A 19,085-nucleotide genomic window follows, 5' to 3' on the forward strand; every position below is an offset into this window, starting at 1 on the left:
CAGTATCCCTAGCATTAATGCATGTATCATGCAATCTGCTTTTATAGATTTGTTGCATTTTTATTAAATTCCTCAGCAACATAAGATGTGCCTTGAACTTAATTATATTCAATGCATTTCTGACTTCCTTTATTAATGTATGTCTTTTTGTAAACACTTCAATAAATGAAGTAAAAAGAACAATGGAACAATTATAATTTGCCATGCAATGATACACAAAGGATATCTGACAGAGAAGCACTGCTGTATATATGATAAAAATTACTCATAACAGTAATATTACAAGCACTGTAAATTATTTAAAATTTTGTAAATACTTAACTTTCTTATTAAAACTATTTTGTTTGAACATAATTAAGAAAAAAAAAAAGAGCAAGATTAAAACCTGCATACATGTCAACTTGAGATTAGTAGTTAGCAACATTACACACTAAGCTAAGCTGAAAAAATGCATTTGATATGTGATTATAATGAATATAAAAATTAAAAATTTTCTTTTTGCAAATGCTTGTGAGTTGAGTCGAGTGGCTTTATTTTTGATTTATAATAAGATAGTATTACAATATGTATCAAACTTGTTGAAATTCAAGAGAGCCAATCCTGAGCCTCTCCTTTTGAGCTATTACTTATATGTCAGAATCCTCCTCTTTCTTTGCAGGTTTTGTGTTGGTTTCCTCCAATCTTTCTCATCAACAAACTATTTTCATCGACAGAACTAATGTTGATTAAATGTCTCTTTGTTCATCATGCCTTTTTCCAATATAAATCCAGCATAAATCCTAAACACTGTTATGCTCAAAAGTCTTCAGATTTTTTAAGCATAACAGTGAAACACACCTAATACCAATGATCATATCACATTCCAATACGCTCAAATCATTTACTTTTCTGTTGTTATAATAAATAATAAACAATAATAAACTAAACTGTCAGATGTTTGTCTGTCTGTTTATATGTCCATAAGGGCCATATGATAGACTGTTTATAAAAGTGATCTATGTCTGCACTCAAAACAATTCATTTAAATAAAACAGTAATTCAATTTTTATATAATTTAAAAAAGAGTGAACAACAAAATATATCAAAATGCTTTTATGATTTTTAAAATAAGTTTTATAGTAATTTATGTTTAATAATTATAATTTTATTGAATCTGACAGTTTGCAGATTCGGTAATTTGTAAAGGATTAAAACCACAAAAATCAAATATCAAAAACATTACTATAAGTAAAATATTAAAAATTTATACCTTAATTTCACCATGTCCTTCTTCACAGCATGATAATAAATCTTTCAAAAGTAATTGATATTTAGTAATTCTCTGCACAGGTTTTATCAAATAGGCAGCAATTGGATGAGGAACATTATGAATGTGTTGAATTTCCTGATATTCATAAACAAACAATTGTTAATAAATAATTTTCACAAATAAATTCAAATATCTTAATTCCATTGTTTTTCCATTTACTGTATTACTTATTTCAGTCATTTTTCTCACTCAATGTAAATAATTAATTAAAATGTAAAGAAAATAATAAGTATAATGAACAATACATGAAAAGAATGATGGAAATTAATTATCACTATTATAAATAACATATTTCTTAATGTGAATATTATTTTAATTTAAATGTTGGAAATTGCAAATATATCAGATTAATGTAATACATTTTTTCATTACTCTACCAAAATTAGTACTGAATATAATATGCATCAGATGGAATTTATTTCTATTAGTAATCAAGTCACTAGTACACTTACCATAATATTTTTAATTTAAAAAATTTGTCATTTTATATTGCTTTTACATGATTTGTGAAAAAAATATATGAAAATCAATAAACCAAATTTACTTCAAATTTTAATCTTTTTTAAAAATGTTTACAAAATATCAGAGCAAAATAAAAATTTTGCCATCAAACAATATTGATAAATAATAATGCTGAATTCATTCTAGGCTAAAATCTGGGTAATTAACCCTTTGGTGAGCATGCAGACATTTTTACCACATTCTTGACAGATCAACTTTGTTCTACTATTCTTGTCTTCTACAAAGTCATCTGTCTAATCAGCCAATTGTTTTGAGTCATTGTCCTGATTACTTTCTATTATCTCCCACTCTTCCCTCTCTTCAAACAAAAAGACTGATTATGACAGTGAAATGTCATTATCAGTCTTTTTGTCTCTTGTTTTTTCCTATCAATTCCCTCACAACTTGTTCTAAAGCACTATCAAATTCTTTCTGGGTTAAAGATGTATAAGAGCTTGAATTATCACAAAAATCTAGGTATCCCAACAGCTATTAGATATATATATGGGTTTGAAAATATACCAAAGAATTTATTAAAAATCTAAGACATTGTTAAATAAAGATATTTATGCAATTTAAAAAGTAGGCTACCGTTTCAAATACATTTAAATAGTAAATGCAAATTATATCATCAACTTGAAAGCTCACAAAAACTAAATGGCAAAAAATAGGATAACAATTTCATATGTAGATGGTGACATACTGAAGTGCACTTCTGCATCACCTATGTACAATGTCTTAAACAAGACATTATCAAAATTATGCAGCAATTTGCTATGAGCATGCTTTTCAATGAATCAAATACTTAGGTATGTAATTTGGACTAAAAGATAGAAAATTAAGTCACTATCTTACATTACATTTAATTAAAATTAATTTAACCAGTTTAGTCTAATTAATTAGTCAGATTATAGTCTGATAATAAATATATTAGAGAAAACAAAAATCGTGAGAAATATGAATGGAAATATTTGTTTAATTTTATAAAAACAACAAATTTAAAAATTTAAAATAGATTCAATTTGTATTTGAAGAGTTTTTAAAAAGTTATTAAGAATTAATTAGTAAATTTTCAATTTTAATAATAGTTTTCTAAATATTCATGTAACTATGTTAAACCACAATCATAAAAATATTAATTGAAACATACCTCAAAAAATGTACCAGCATGTTGTACTAATAAAGAATTAGATTCAGGCTTATTTTTACAATATTTAACATAAATCTCAAACTTTTGTTCCTAAAAAGCAAAATGAAATGATTAAGAAAATAATAATATTTTAGAGAAATTAATTTAATTAATACAAAATATTTGATTATAAAATTTATAAAATTGAATACTTAAGATATATTGGACCAATAAACAAAAAAAGTTCTTTTTTTGGAATATCAGAATACAAAATTACATTTTGATGCGTATCTAATTCACATGTTTTTATATCTCACATCAGATTTACATTACATAACTTAATACAGAAAATTTGCAGAAATGAGTTAATTCAGGATAAACTAAAACTTAGGTTTTAAATGTCATTTTAGAGGACAATACAAAAAAATAGAATGTGTTAATTGATGTCTAACCTGTTTATATTTATTAAGTTATAAATAATAAAACATCTATTCATAATCTCCTGAAGATAATATGCATTGCTGTATCTTATTTAAAATTAAACATAAAAAGAAAAAAATTTTCAGATTACAAAACTTTTTTTAGTACAAAAAAAAAAAATAAATAAAATCATCTTAATTTTTAATGCATAACAAAAAATACAATTACACTGCATCCTTGATGATTGTGGACACCAATGTTTGGAAATTTGATCATTCATAATTGGAAATTTATGCACTGAAATTTAAATTTTTTTGAAAGGTTTTGATTTTTCAGGAAATGGGAATTATACACTACTATAAACTGGAGTTGGAACCTGTGCAAACTGGATATTTGAGATTGCTATAAAAAAAAACGCTGCATTCTCATTTAGATGGTGTCTGTCATAAGTTATGTTAACTATTTTGTTTATTTTTTTCTTTTGCTTTAAATAATAATAAAATGAATTTGCATTCCTACATACCATTGCAAGTATATTTATTTAATAAAACTGTTCATCTTTCTGAAAATTTTTTAAAACAATAGTAATACATAAAGTCTTGGAATGAATTACTAATTTAAAACTGAAAATGTAACTCAAAATTTGAGAATTTGATGTTCATGGAGAATTACTCAGTCTCAATTATTTATGAACATGTGAGATCAGTATAAATATTTTTGTTGAAGAAAGTTAGATGAATGATATAAGATTAGTGTATTTATTTAAGATTAAAAAATGTTTTTAAAGTTCTATACATTAAACAACTATCATCCAACCAATATAAGTCATCTTATTTAAGTAAACAAATGATAAATTTTCTTTTTTTCTATATTTATTTTTTGTTGTAAGAAATGTATTAATCTCTCTTTTTAAAAATGAAAGTAAGAACTAACTAATTGTCAAAACTGAAGAAAAATTTCACTTAGATTTAAATTATAATATATACTTTCCCCTTTACTCTTTAATGCTTATTCTGAAATAATCATGAGAAGGGTATTAGATAACTGGGCAAAGGCATTTCCATCAGGGGCTGTAAAGTTAACAGCCTGAGGTACGCTAACGATACACTTATTATAGCATCCAGTGAATCAGAACTTAAATATATTATGAAAAGACTTGAAACTGAGAGCATGGAATATGGATTGATGATTAACAAAAGTAAAATGAAAGTTATGATAACAGAGGTCTGCAAGTAAAAAACTGCATAGGATTTTTATACATTTTCTTAAAGATTTAAACTTGGTAAAAATGAAAAAAATACCAAAAAAATTCCATCTCATCAATTTTTTTTTATTACACTCAAGTTTTTTTTTGTATTTAGCATAAAATTCCTAGTTAACTTAAAATTTAGTATTCTTTTTTTTTATATAAAAAATGGCCTTAAAACAAAGACTTCTCACATTAATTCTATCAATTATAGCTGGACTTGGTAATAAATAAATAAATAAAACGTTAATGGTTGAAGAGAGTAGTGGTAGGGGGAAGTGGGTTAAGTAATTTTAGCTTTAGGAGGAAGGTCGCATGATCGTATAGAAACAGGTTAAAAGTTGATAGTGAGTAATATTATTGTTGAGGTTGAGCATGTTTTGACATGTTATCTCGGATACTAGGAATAAATATAAACAATCTGCTGTTGGATTAGATCATGTTTCAACAAGCTAAATAAGTTCAATATCTTGCTGGCCATCTAATGCCACACTCAGTTTATATCCAGCATTCGAACGCTACTATGCTTGTATTTTTATTTCTGGAATACGGCTTGCAGACGTTGTGTAATTTCTCCCGACAGCTTCTGTTATGTTTGTGGTGAATACACAGTGAAAAGTCAACAAAGAAACATAAGAGAGTTTGTGAAGAAAGTTTAATTTGCATATTTCAAATTGAAACTTGGAGATCAAGACAAAGCAGATTTTTGGAAACAATGGGAGAAAAGGAAAAAAGCATGGGACTCTTTCAAGAATGTAGTGCATAAGTTTTTTGGGAATACTAGACGCTGACTACAAAACCATTGTACAGAGCATGCTGGCAGCAGTGTATGAAGCTCAAAGATGCAAGATGAGCTTAAAAGTTCATTTCTTACACTCACATATTGACTATTTTCCTGAAAACTTGGGAGCCTACAATGAAGAACAGGGTGAAAAATTTCACCAGGATGTCCGTGATATCGAGAGACATTACCAAGGAAAATGGGATGTCAATATGTTAGCTAACTACTGTTGGATGCTCAATCAAGAAACCAGAGAAAGAAATCTGAAACGAGTTTGGAGAAGCATCAAAAAGAAGAAAAAAAAGGTTTCATAAGAAGAAAGACTAGACCTAAAATTGTGTATAAATATCAAAAACAATTTGTTGATTAGTTGTAAGAAAATATAATCAATCAATCAATCAATCAATCAACATTTATTTGCTATGGCTTTCGCCTTTGCAAAGGGGTTACAAAATCGTGTATCGTTAATAATACAAAGATTGTTATACATGGTTTCAAAAAGAACAACAACACAAACAATAAATGATAATAACGATAAAGCTTAATTAATAATGAATTATGTTAGCATATTTAATAAATAACAGAAAAATTTATAAACTTTAAATAACATATCAGAACTTAAAATTGTCGTCATATAAGCAAAACATATCAAAATCGGTTGTCAATAAAGTATCTCTTAAATGCTCGGTAATTTCGCAAGATACAAATAAATGGTTTTTAATACTTTCACAAAGTCTATTACATAATGGACAGTTAGAATGGGCAGATATATTCATTCTGCGCCTATTTAATACAATAGTATAGTCGTTGAGACGTAACTGAATTATTAAAGATTTAATATTATATTTTAAATTTGATAATAAATAATATCGAGGTGTCCATGGAGATACAAAGGAAGTCTCAAGAAACCTACACTTTTGCTCAATATAATGAATGTCTTGGGTCCAATATTTATCCCTTAATGACTGAGACATTTCAGCCAGAAAAAGTTTTTTATCAGAAATTTGAGCATAATAATCAGTAGAGTAACCTAAATCATTCAATAAGCCTTCAACTGAGGAGGACCAAGTTTTAAACGAAGAATTTCCATCTATTAATTTCAACTTGTTATAGATCAACTTTCTAGGATCATAGTCTGGTAACTCCAAAATTTTACTCCAATATCTAAAAATGATCATTGTTAAACGTATAGCCATTGGTGGACGACCCAGTTCAAATCTTAAGACAGGTCCAGGCACCGAACGATTAATATGAAATATCGATCTAATAAATCTCAATTGCGTCTTCTCCAATTTATCAACGAAAGATGATCCCCAAATAGGGAACATATAGCCTATACTTGAACGTATCAAGGAATCAAACAATCGGTAATACGACTTAATGGAAGACTGTTTCATTCTTACCATAAGCTTTATTAAATTAGAAAGCTGAAGTTTATATTTCAAAAACAGTTTGTCTAGGTGAAAAGAAAATGAACCCTGTGGAGTAAAATAAATACCCAGATATTTATAGGACGAAACAATCTCCAACTCAGAGTTAGATAAATAGAATTTATCAGCCTTTCCCAGTCTACCTCCTCTCCGAAAAACCATTACTTTAGATTTAATCTCATTAATAAATAGTTTATTAGATTTACAGTAGTCTTGTAGAAGATCAAGTTTTTTCTGAAGACCAATAGGTGAATACGAAAATATTACAATATCATCAGCAAACAAAAGACAATTCAATTCTATCTCCGATGATATGGATATACCCATAGTGTTATGATTACAAAAAAATTCCGGAAGATCGTTAACAAATAAATTAAATAAAATAGGACTAAGTGGTTCACCCTGTGGAAGACCTTTATTGGCAGTTACCGTCTCCGAAAAACAACGATTAACTTCAATTTGATAAGTGGTGTTCGAAAACAATTGTCTTATAAGATTAATAAAAGATGATGATATACCTATCCGAGAAAGCTTCGACCATAAAATATCATGGTCTATTGCATCAAACGCCTTTGACAAATCAATAAATCCAACGTATAGTTTCCTCCGCTTCTTAGTCAAAATTAATTGCAAAATTCCAAGAAATATAAATAAATTATAGCCAACACCTCTATTCACTACAAAAGCACCTTGACCGATAGAAATAGTATGAGACCGCTCAAGCCAGAGTCGCAAACGATTAGCCAATAACGTAGAAAAAATTTTTCTAATTACACTAATTAACGATATCGGACGATAATTCAAAGGATCAAACCGATTACCCTTCTTATATATCATTTTTAAACAAACATTTTTCCAAGTAATAGGAAAAGAGTAATTAGTTTTAAAATTATTAAATAAAGATAGCAAATCATTTAAAATATTAATCGGAAGGAATTTAATCATCTCAGCCTTTACAGCATCTAATCCAGGGGCTTTGTTATTTTTTAGAGATTTTACTACAAATTGTAATTCATCAAATGAAAAATTTTCATCGAGTAATGGATCCGTATTATCATTAGTACAAATAGATAGTACAGCTAAAGATGGCCCAGAAAAAAAAAGTTTTCAAATAAACCGACCAATCAAAAATAGAAATGTTATTGTGAGATTAGCCGGGGGTACACTAATTCGTTAGTACCACTTAATCGGCCTATTCCGTGAGAATAGTTCTCCGAGTTTCGAATCGTAAGATCCGATCGTGAAAAGTTTATATAGGAGAGCGTATAAAATCAGATCCGAACTGCGAAGTTCAGATGTTCGTCAGGTTCCCGACACCAGTTTGTCAATTTATCGATGCGCGGACAAACACGCGTATGCGATCTGATTCGGAATAAATTGAGGAGACATTCTTATAAAATAAACAAGAGTAAATTTAATAAGTCTCAAACAAACGAATACAAATAACCAAATACAACGATTACAAGACAAGCTAAAGGTTACGACTTAACTTAGGCTAATGCGCGATCGAGAGAGAGAGCTCACAAAATGATTCTAAACATACGACCTGTAGTTGTCGTCTTCGTTTCTGTATAGGTAGAGGACACCTTGTAGATAGAGTTCATATTACTTTCGTATGGGAGGTCAATTCGTGCACAAAATATAAAAATATCACTTCTTCTAAGTGTAGACTCGGGACTTAGTCTATCGGACTCCGTTTTGGGCGTTGGCCATCAGGAGGAAAACTGCATGGAGTTTAGATGCTTCGGATCTGTCGAAGAACTCCCCGAATTCTGACTAATCTCCCCTTTTATTTCAAGATTTCGTCCAATCATCGTCCAGTAATTCTTTCGTGAGAACGGACGAAAGGGGGATGAACGAGGGGTAACCATTTCCCATCTGAGCGAGATTTTTAACCAGATACGGAAAAACAGAGGATGTTCTCTTCGATGAAAGGAAATAACATTTGTTATCTGGTTTTTCCCACGTCTAAAACAATATTTTTTTCACAAAAACGAAGTAATATTTCGTGTCGATATTTAAACATATTTAATAAAAATTCACAAATTAGACCCAGGGCCTTTCGGATCTCACATTATTATACACAACTTTGCCGTTTCTAAATTTATTAACAATTTTCCAAAATTCAGCAGAGTTTTTAATATATGATAATTGAAAATTAATCTTATTCCAAAATAGTTTCTTTTTGGCTTTACAGAGAGATTTAAAAGTTTTTTCCAAATTAGAATAAATAATAAATTGTTGTTTACTTCTTGATCGCCGAAATAAACGTAGAGCACGATTCTTCTCTCTCTTCAATCGTAGGCAATCAATATCAAACCAAGACTTTACAAATTTTCTTGAGCAGTCATATTTGACATACATATTACTTTGAATTACAGACTCAAGAATCGCGTCAACAAAAGACGAATAAAAAGAAAAAGAATCCAGAAAAAATCCGCCTTTAATTTCTGCATATCGCTGAGTGACACTATACAAATACTTGTCCAAACATGAAGATCTCCACACATAACGACATATTTCAGTAGGCAATTCATTGCTGAAAGGAAGAGAATCAAACCTGAACTCAATGGAAATAGGAAGATGATCAGAATCAAATTTATTCAAAACTTTAAAGTCGACCAAGTTATCAACTAATTCAGGATTTGTAGCTATCAAATCAATAACTGATGCACCCAAAGAGGAAATAAATGTAAAATTAGCAGGGAAATCAGTAACGAATCGACCATTCAATAAAATCATACCATAAGATTTGATCAAGTTCAAAAATCCTTTTCCTCTATAGTTAAAAATCTTATCTTTAGATTTTCTAGTATTATAAAAATTTCTATTAGAACCTAAATATAGTGTATCTAATTCGGAAGCAATTCTAGCGTTGGAATCACCGAGAATCAAAATATCATCAACATCTTTAAGATCCAGAATCAGTCTATCAAGATACTCAATCAATGAATCGTATTTATGAATAGATATATAAACCAGAACAATTAAGAGCCCAGGACGATCTCTAAACAGATGTTTATCAAATGTAAGTTTAGCTATAATAAAGTTATCAGAGAGATGACAAATTTCTAACTCACCAAGTTTCCGAGACACCACTAAAAACAAACCTCCAGATGGTCTTCCAGGTCCCTCAAGTTTATGAGCTAACATTTCAATGAAATAGAATTGAGAGTCCAGTGATGAAAGAAGGGTTTTCAACGAAAATATCATCCATGTTTCAGTTATGCCAACAATATGATATGATAATATAAAATCAACAAAACTTTTGTCAGAAAAGTTAGCAAACAATGAACCCTGACTGTTCCATGATAATATCTTTAACATATAGAAACCCTCTGAATAAGGAATAACAGTTGAATTTTTTAATTCTCGTCCATTCGACGATCCGACGATTTCCCTAGTGATAAAAAAGGTTCAATCTTCATCAGCTTATTACTTAATAAATCAAACGTAAAGTTTTCTCCATTAATTGTTAGGCAATCAGCTCTCATAAACGCATCTTTTCCGGTCTTCTTAGCCTCTTGATAAAAAGGAAAAAGATTTTTCCTCCTAATCCTCGATCTCCAGTGCAGATCATCAAAAAACTTTACCTTAGAACATCCTTCCCTTTTCTGAATATTGTGAACATTCCGGTAGATAAGTTTTTTATCGGAGACAGTATCAAGTTTTGCCACCACCAAATTATTTTTTGAAATTATTTTAAGATCTTTCACCAGAATTGAATCACCACTAGGTCTTTTAATAGACGACAAAATGTCGGAAGCCAAAGACACAACTTCAGACGAGTTTCCATCTAATCCAGCAATAACAATATTATTTCTCTGCTGTTCATTTATCGATGAATCTAAGAGATATAAAAAATAGGAGGTCGAAGCAGTATATGAGGTATTTAAGTTAGAAATTTCCTCTACCTTTTTTTCTACATTAAGGAGACGTTGTTCAAAATCTTTATGCAAATTTGCCAGCCATTCAAATTTAGTAGATAAATCTTCAAGTTTAGTCAAGATGGTATCAAATTTTTCCTCTAAAAAAGAAAATAAATTTTGGGGTACATTTGGAGAAGGAGTCAAAGGAGGAAAAAAAGATTCCAGTCGCTGAGATTTCAGAGTCGGTTCACTAGGAGATCTTTGACGTTTTCCAACAGCAGAAATGGACGACTTTGAAAGAGGGGAGGAAGGTGGAGTGCGAGACATCGGTCCAGGGTTAGACTCAATACCTCCAATTATTAATAAAACACGTAATAATAAATATATATCAAAAACTTTAGTGAAACCAAAGTAAAGAATCACACTCTTTGTAGAAACAAACATATCCAAAGCGCTATACTTCAAAAAAAAACAGCTCTCACAAAAACTCACCAACACTGACGAACGTCACAAGCGCCCCCCAAGAAAATATAATATATTTAGTTCATTGTAATAAATAAGAGTTTTTATCAAAAATTTGTTTTTATTTTGCAAAAACCTTTACATGATGAGATGTAACGGAAGTTATTTTTAGAATCTGCGATCTTTAAAACATATAATTCAGCAAAAATATTCCATGCAGCGGGGAAAAAATTCTTTTTGCAGACCTGTGTAATCGATTGTTTCTTGACACAGATTAAGGAAATTGCAGGCTATAAGGTGGTCAATGAATTTGTTTATCTTGAATCACTTCTTACTAATAAAGGAGGATGCGATAATAAAATTAAACACAGAATTTGCTTTGTTTGCAATGCAACCTCTAAATTATATAGAATTTGGAAAGATTCTGCAATCACTATTTTTAATAAACTAAAGCTCGTAAGAACACTTATTTTTCCAATTGCCACTTATGCCTTGAAAACCTGGACCATAAATGCCACTTCTCAGAAGAAACTTGATTCCTTTGAAATATGGACATATAGAAGAATGCTGAAAATCTCTTGGACAGTACTGAACAAATTGCTCCATCGTAAATCAACTGAAAATCACATCACATCTTACCCCAAAGGAACCTTTGCTTCTTGGGACATATTTCCAGATGCAAAAATGGATTTGAGAAACAAATTCTAGAAGGGAAGATCAGTGGCAAACACCCTAGAGGAAGATGTCGGATTAGGTGGGCAGACCAAGTAATGATGATTACAAAACATACAATGTATGAAGCCATCCAAATGGCACAACACTGTAAACAGTGGAAAGATACAATTAAAGCTATCAATTTGTAATATTATCACCACGCCTTCTGAAGGACATAGGAAGAAGATATTTATACACACATATATAAATTACAATTAATGCAAACATAATATAATTTATTTATAAATATTCACTTCTTTGGGTATTCTACATGTAAGATCATAATGATAAATGCATAAATTGTTAATAAGTTAAAAAAAATTCTAATAAAAATATTTAAAAATAGCTTAANATAGTAATAATAATAATTTTTTATGCCAAAAAATTCATCCATTATCATTCATGATGAGATTAAGCTGTAAAATCTGCTTTTGATGTTTCTGTACACTCAAATAGATCCATTATGGGTTTTTTTTTTTAAATTTGTTTTTGTGTGTGTTGGTATGATTAACTGCAGTTGTTATTAAATGATAACAAAAGAATAATTGAAGGGCTTGTAGGAGGAGAAGGAAATTGACTTTTCATGAAATTTGAGTTACAATGATGGACAAAACTTTAAAGACAAGCAAAAATTCCACTTAAACTACTAACTTAATTTAAATTATTGGTTCAATCATGCTTTAAAAAAGTAAATTAATTAATAGGTTTATACAATAATGAAAGAATAGTGTTGGAATAGTTCTTCAAAAAAGTAGAAAACCAGGTAATTTATGTTGACAAAAATTTAAATACAACTAAAAAACAACTGCAAATAATAGATTAAAATCACAGACCACCCACTTTTTTCAATCATGCTTTAAAAAAGTAAATTAATTAATAGGTTTATACAATAATGAAAGAATAGTGTTGGAATACTTCTTCCAAAAAGTAGAAAACCAGGTAATTTATGTTGACAAAATTTTAAATACAACTGAAAAAAAAAAACTACAAAATAATAGATTAAAATCTTGTAGACCATCCACTTTTTTGAATAACCTCAAAACTGCAGTCTGGCATATTCATAATAAATGTTTTGAGCATAGAAGTTGGTAAGCATGCCCTGCTTTCTCCACTGCAACTTTTAAGTCTATTACTGAACTGTACAAGATCTGTTTAAAAAGTATTGGACCTTTTTTTTTCCACATAAACCAATGATGCGCAAGAGGCCTCCTTCTGTGGAGTTGTGGAGGGGACAGTCATGCACAGCCCTGAATTTTTTCCCGCCTGCAGGAAGCGTCAGTCGTTGGCAATCGGCCTATGAGTGACTCCTTTGGTGGAGTTGTGGAGGGGACAGTCATGCACAGCCCTGAATTTTTTCCCGCCTGCAGGAAGCGTCAGTCGTTGGCAATCAGCCTATGAGTGAGGTCATTTAGTGCGCTCTCGTCAAATTCCACTAAGCTCGAAAATGACTGAACAACGTGAGCAGCGATATTACATCAAATTTTGCCAAAAACCTTGGCGATACCCGAGTGTAAACCATTCGCAAAATTCAGCAGGCTTTCGGGGACGATCCTGGAGCCAAAAAAAGCATGGCAGGTCCGCAGCAATATCAAAGGTCATGTTGACAGTTTTTTCGACTCTTGTGGAGTGGTGTGTCATAAGTACGCACCTCAAGGCCAAACCATCGCAAAGGAGTACTACCAGGAAGTCCTTCGTCGTCTTTCCGATACAGTGTGACGCAAACGACTGGATCTGTGGTCGATCAAAACTTGGCAGCTCCATCATGATAATGCATCCGCCCATTCTGCGCATCTGATTCAGGCTTTCGTTGCCAAACATAACACTCCTGTGGTTCGTCACGCTCCGTACTCTCCCCGCATGGCTTCATGTGACTTTTGGCTATTTTCCAAGCTGAAAATGCCGCTAAAAAGGAACCCGAATTTAGTTGAGAGAAGACATTGTGCGGAATCCGACAGACCGGCTGATGGCCATTCCAAAAGATGCGTTCCAGCAGTGTTTCCAGCAATGGCAGGAACGCTGGGAGAAATGTATACATTACCAAGGAGACTACTTTGAAGGGGATTAGGGTTTCGTACCTCAAAATCAATAAATTTATTTTTGCCGACCAAAGGTCTGATACTTTTTGAACAGACATCGTATAACTATTGTTTGCCATCAGCATATATAGTTCTTGAAAGCCCAGATATTCTCAATCAGGTTTAGATTTAGAGATTGAAATGGATGATCCAACAATTGGACTTGTTTTTGCTAAACCCAGTTTTTTATGGTGCAATATAAATGGACACATGCATTGTTTTGCTTAAAATAAAACTTTCTGCTTGCTAATTTTCATACATTTGTCTATTTATGAATTCAACAGATGACTTTATCTTGCAAAAAATGGCACCTAACACCATAATGGAACACCAATTTGTTGTTGAGATAAAATCCTCTCTTCTTTGCACAAATCATGAAAATAATAGTTTAGACCATCTGGACCATCCAGATTGAACTTTTTTCATATGAAAAATAACCTATTGCCATTCTGTATCCAGAACATGTGATCTCATGCATAAGTCAATATTGAAGTTTTATATTCTTTAGTTAGAGGAAGTTTTATTTTCAATTTCTTTCTTTTAAGTAGTCTTGATGATTTTATCACTCTTTAAACATGAATTTTTAACTCTAATTGATTCACAATTTTTGATGCTGATGTCACAGTGTTGTTTGCAACTCTCAAAATTTGCTTCTCATCTCTTACATTAAAACCTAGGTTCCACCATTGTTTTTTGAGTTCTATTTATCACCTTTTTTAATATAGTTATGCACAAATAGGAAGGAATCACAATGTTGTGATTCCTTCCTATTTGGGTAGATACAACATGATAGTTTTGTAACCATGACTATAAAATATCAATTTGTCCTTGTTCTTTCTCTGCCAGTTCACCAGAATACCTATTCACATGTTTGACAGATGATTTTTTTTATACAAAAATTTATACATAGCCTTAATTATTTACATTTATATGAAAATTTGGAGTTACAATCATACAAAATAATAAATATACAAAAGGCATAATATATATAAATATGTAATATATATTTATTTTATAAAATGCACAAAAATTATATTTTGTACATTATATATACATTTTTAATTTACTACTCATCTTGTTATTAAATAAAAGTTTTAATAGAAAATAATATAACATACAGAAATCTATTTAAATCTACAAAAAAATTATTTTATAGTTAACTAAAATTAGATATTTTATAGCAAAAAATCATAATGTATGTATAAAAATGATTGTAATGTTCTTGTTTATCTTTTATAACAATTATCTTTTATAAATAAAAAAAAATATTTTATTCATCATTCGTTACAAAAACTTTTACCATATAAGCATTAAATTAAATATGTATGTCACTAAATTGACGAGCGCTTTCAACGATACACACTTTCATCTTCTTCAGGTCATTAGAAGATATAAGATCCTTTTTTGAATACAGAATTTAAAACATTCCAATCTTAATTAACATTTTGGAATAACAGCAACAATAGAATATAAGAAGATATTTAAATAAAAACACATGCGTTTATACTGCACATGCATTAGATGCCTCTATATTGTGGATTTAGTTGTGATGTTTTATATAGCTGTACAAACTGATCCACAAAAGGGGCAAATCCAGTGTGGGGGTGTTGCAGGGCTTTAATACGTTGGTGATGAGGGCTTCCCAGATATATATAAGATTTTTGTTGTTGCAATGTTTTAGTATAACCACATCATTCCACAGAGGGGTATGCTTGTGTTGTAGCACCCTTTATCCTTTATCCACCATTGAAAAATCGGGGATTTATTCAGTCCATTAGAGAATGATTTAGGCGGTCGCACCCATTATATTGGTGCAACAACCAGAATGTTAGCTAACCGTATTTTAGAACATCAATATTCCATCAGGGAAGGCAGGAAAGACACAGAACTCGCCAAAATGGTGCAAAATGAAATATCCCACACATTAGATGTGTCTTCATCTCTGATTTATGCATATACCCTTAAGCCCTTTAAAAATTTCAATAATTTCCAGATGTTTAGTAAGTACAGAGTTATATATCTATCTAGAAATTTTAAATTTAATTAAATATTACACAGTATAAAATATTTTTATTTATTTATCATTTTATTCCTAATTCCTTTTGATAATTATTAAAATATTCTTTTATTTTTCTAAAAATATTAATTATAGTTAATACTAAATACAACTAAATTTGGTTTCTTCCTTTGGTTGGGTCCAAGCTTTATTTTTCAAGTTTCCTAACTTGAATAATAAAACTTTTCTCTGATATCTTATTTGCATGGATTGTATACCTGAAATTATCACATAAATTGTATTTGATAACAAAATAATATTTGATACTGTATAAATTGCAGTTACTGTTATGACATGGATAACATTATTATTATTATTATTATTTATGCATTATCATTTGTAATTTTTTCCAATTATAATTAGAAATTTGCTATACATTGAAATATTGAAAATATCATAAAAAAACTTACCCAAGTAACAAAACAATGGCCAACATCTTCAGGCATAGTTTCATATTTTTCTAGCTCTTTCAAAAATATGCTACAAAAATTTATTTTTAAGTATTAAAAATACTAATATAATAAGATAATTTATAAGAATTATGAAAGAAAATGAAATTAGTATTGTAGTTTAAAATTAATGTGTGATTAAAACTTACATTTACTTAAATGCACATAATAATATAAATTAACTAGTTATAAATCAAGTAAAACTCATAAGCTGAAGTAATTTTTAAAAATGAAATAAAGTTATTTAAAAACAGATCGAAACATACCAAAACTGAATCGGTTATTACATGTTTCTAGTTTGTTTTATTAAACAGATAAAAAGAATTCAATTTTTACAAATATCAGCATAATGTATCAAATTTTGAGATGATAAACAAAACTCATCTGGTTTAAAAAGCCATTCATTGTTTTGTAAAAATCTGACTTATGATCTATTATTCAATTTATTAAAATGTTTCAATAAATAAATTTTTCATTTTCATTTTAATTAATAATCAAAATATTTTGAATTCCAAATAACTAATTTCACAAAAACATTTGAGATTTAATCCAGAATGTTTCTAAAAATTATATAAAAAAGAATTAAGTTTAAGAATTATTGTAAAAGTCATTAAAAGAGTTAAATCATCTATTCATAAAAATTTATTAAAAAACCATATTCAAAATTCCATTCATTGAAATTAGTGTATTATGTATTAAAAAATAATCCAGAGTAAGATTAAACTCAAATCTGAGTTGTTAATTTGATGACCTATCTTTAATTGATCCAACAGCATGGATGATATTAGTCCATGTTTATGAAGAGTTAAATTTATTTCAAAACTGTTTTGAACTTACTAGTTTTATCTAAAGTAAAATAAAATTTAAAAAAATGAACTATACCTGTTATGAAAATCATATATTTCTTCCATATTTCCAAACAGAATGTTATGTTTCCCAGCTATACCAATTGGTATATCACGTTCTATGTTCTTCATATCAGCCAGATAAGTATTAATACATGTTTCTAAATCTTTTACATAAGATCTTTCTGTCTGTAATAATTCGGCCATAATAAATCTGAAATAATACATATAAATTTGAAATACTTCTTATATTTAGGATTTTATTATTTATTAACTTTCTCAAAAAAAAGAAGAAAACTCAGTTTTTCGGTGTTATATAAATAATATTTTTAATAACTAAAACACTTTCAATATATCAGAATATCATCTTCAGGAAAACGATAAACAAATCAGAATACATTTGTCAAATCACAGTACTTAGTTTCCCATTTTCCTGAAAATATTTGTAATATTGAAAATGTTTGAATTATTAAAAATATTGCTTATTATAACATAAAAAACTGAGCTTTCATCTTTTTTGAGTTAAAAATTTGTGGTATATGCATTTTCTATCTTATTCTTACATTTAATTTAATGTGTAGTCAAAACAGAAGAACAACCATTTACATTAGAATAAATGCTTCAAAGTAAAATGTCCTTAAAGTTACAAAATGAAATGAATTTCCATAAGATTTAGTAAATCTTGTTTAAAACTGATTAACATATTTTTTTACTTTATTTTAGATGGTAACCAAAACTATTACACTTAATCCATTTTGAATAAGAATTAATTGGTTCAAATATCCATCAGAATATTTTTTACTTAAATATAAAAGACTACTAGTCAATTTATATATAGATACAATATTATAATACTTAATTTTATTTCCAATTAAAAACAACAAATAGTGAGAATCCATGAACTCTGTACTCTTTCTACTTTCATGAAAAACATCTTTATGTTTTTACAATTTCATGATAAAATTGTAAAAATCAGGTTCAAGCCACCACTAGAGGGCTTGAACCTGATACTGAAGGTATAAAACTTGGCAGTTGGTGAGAAGATTTACTTAATTTTAATGTAAAGGCGTCAGATACCTAAAATGAAAGGCTGACGTCTGATCGTTTTTAATTGTAAATTTTTACCTATTGTTATACGTTTTTTATGAAGTGATTTCTTCAAACCGATGTAAAAGGCTACTTCTGTGGTGTGTGAAAAAGGATGAATTGATAGACTCAAAAATTAAATAATTTTTTGTACATAGTCTGAATCTCTAATTAATAATTAGAAGAAAAATATCCTGAGCTCATCATGAAATTGTAACTACATGCAAATCAAAGATAGCTCGTATCCACCACTAGAGGGCTTGAACCTGATACTGAAGGTATAAAACTTGGCAGTTGGTGAGAAGATTTACTTAATTTTAATGTAAAGGCGTCAGATACCTAAAATGAAAGGCTGACGTCTGATCGTTTTTAATTGTAAATTTTTACCTATTGTTATACGTTTTTTATGAAGTGATTTCTTCAAACCGATGTAAAAGGCTACTTCTGTGGTGTGTGAAAAAGGATGAATTGATAGACTCAAAAATTAAATAATTTTTTGTACATAGTCTGAATCTCTAATTAATAATTAGAAGAAAAATATCCTGAGCTCATCATGAAATTGTAACTACATGCAAATCAAAGATAGCTCGTATCCACCACTAGAGGGCTTGAACCTGATACTGAAGGTATAAAACTTGGCAGTTGGTGAGAAGATTTACTTAATTTTAATGTAAAGGCGTCAGATACCTAAAATGAAAGGCTGACGTCTGATC

The 19,085-nt window shown here is 29.4% G+C and overlaps 1 protein-coding gene across 1 annotated transcript in view; it reads right to left on the reverse strand.

The window, feature by feature from the left end:
- LOC111623105 (triple functional domain protein-like) overlaps nt 1–19,085 on the reverse strand; it is a 304,942-nt gene that overhangs the window by 147,421 nt on the left and 138,436 nt on the right. The window contains exons 27-30 of the mRNA XM_023365589.1: nt 17,324–17,500; nt 16,403–16,472; nt 2,961–3,050; nt 1,250–1,384 (exon numbers count right to left, since the gene is read on the reverse strand). Of these exons, the coding sequence (XP_023221357.1) occupies nt 1,250–1,384; nt 2,961–3,050; nt 16,403–16,472; nt 17,324–17,500 (472 nt within the window). The remainder of the gene's footprint in view (nt 1–1,249; nt 1,385–2,960; nt 3,051–16,402; nt 16,473–17,323; nt 17,501–19,085) is intronic.

Source organism: Centruroides sculpturatus, unplaced genomic scaffold, assembly GCF_000671375.1.
Source record: "Centruroides sculpturatus isolate CEXI.00-Female unplaced genomic scaffold, Cexi_2.0 scaffold144, whole genome shotgun sequence".
Taxonomy (NCBI): Eukaryota; Metazoa; Arthropoda; class Arachnida; order Scorpiones; family Buthidae; genus Centruroides; species Centruroides sculpturatus.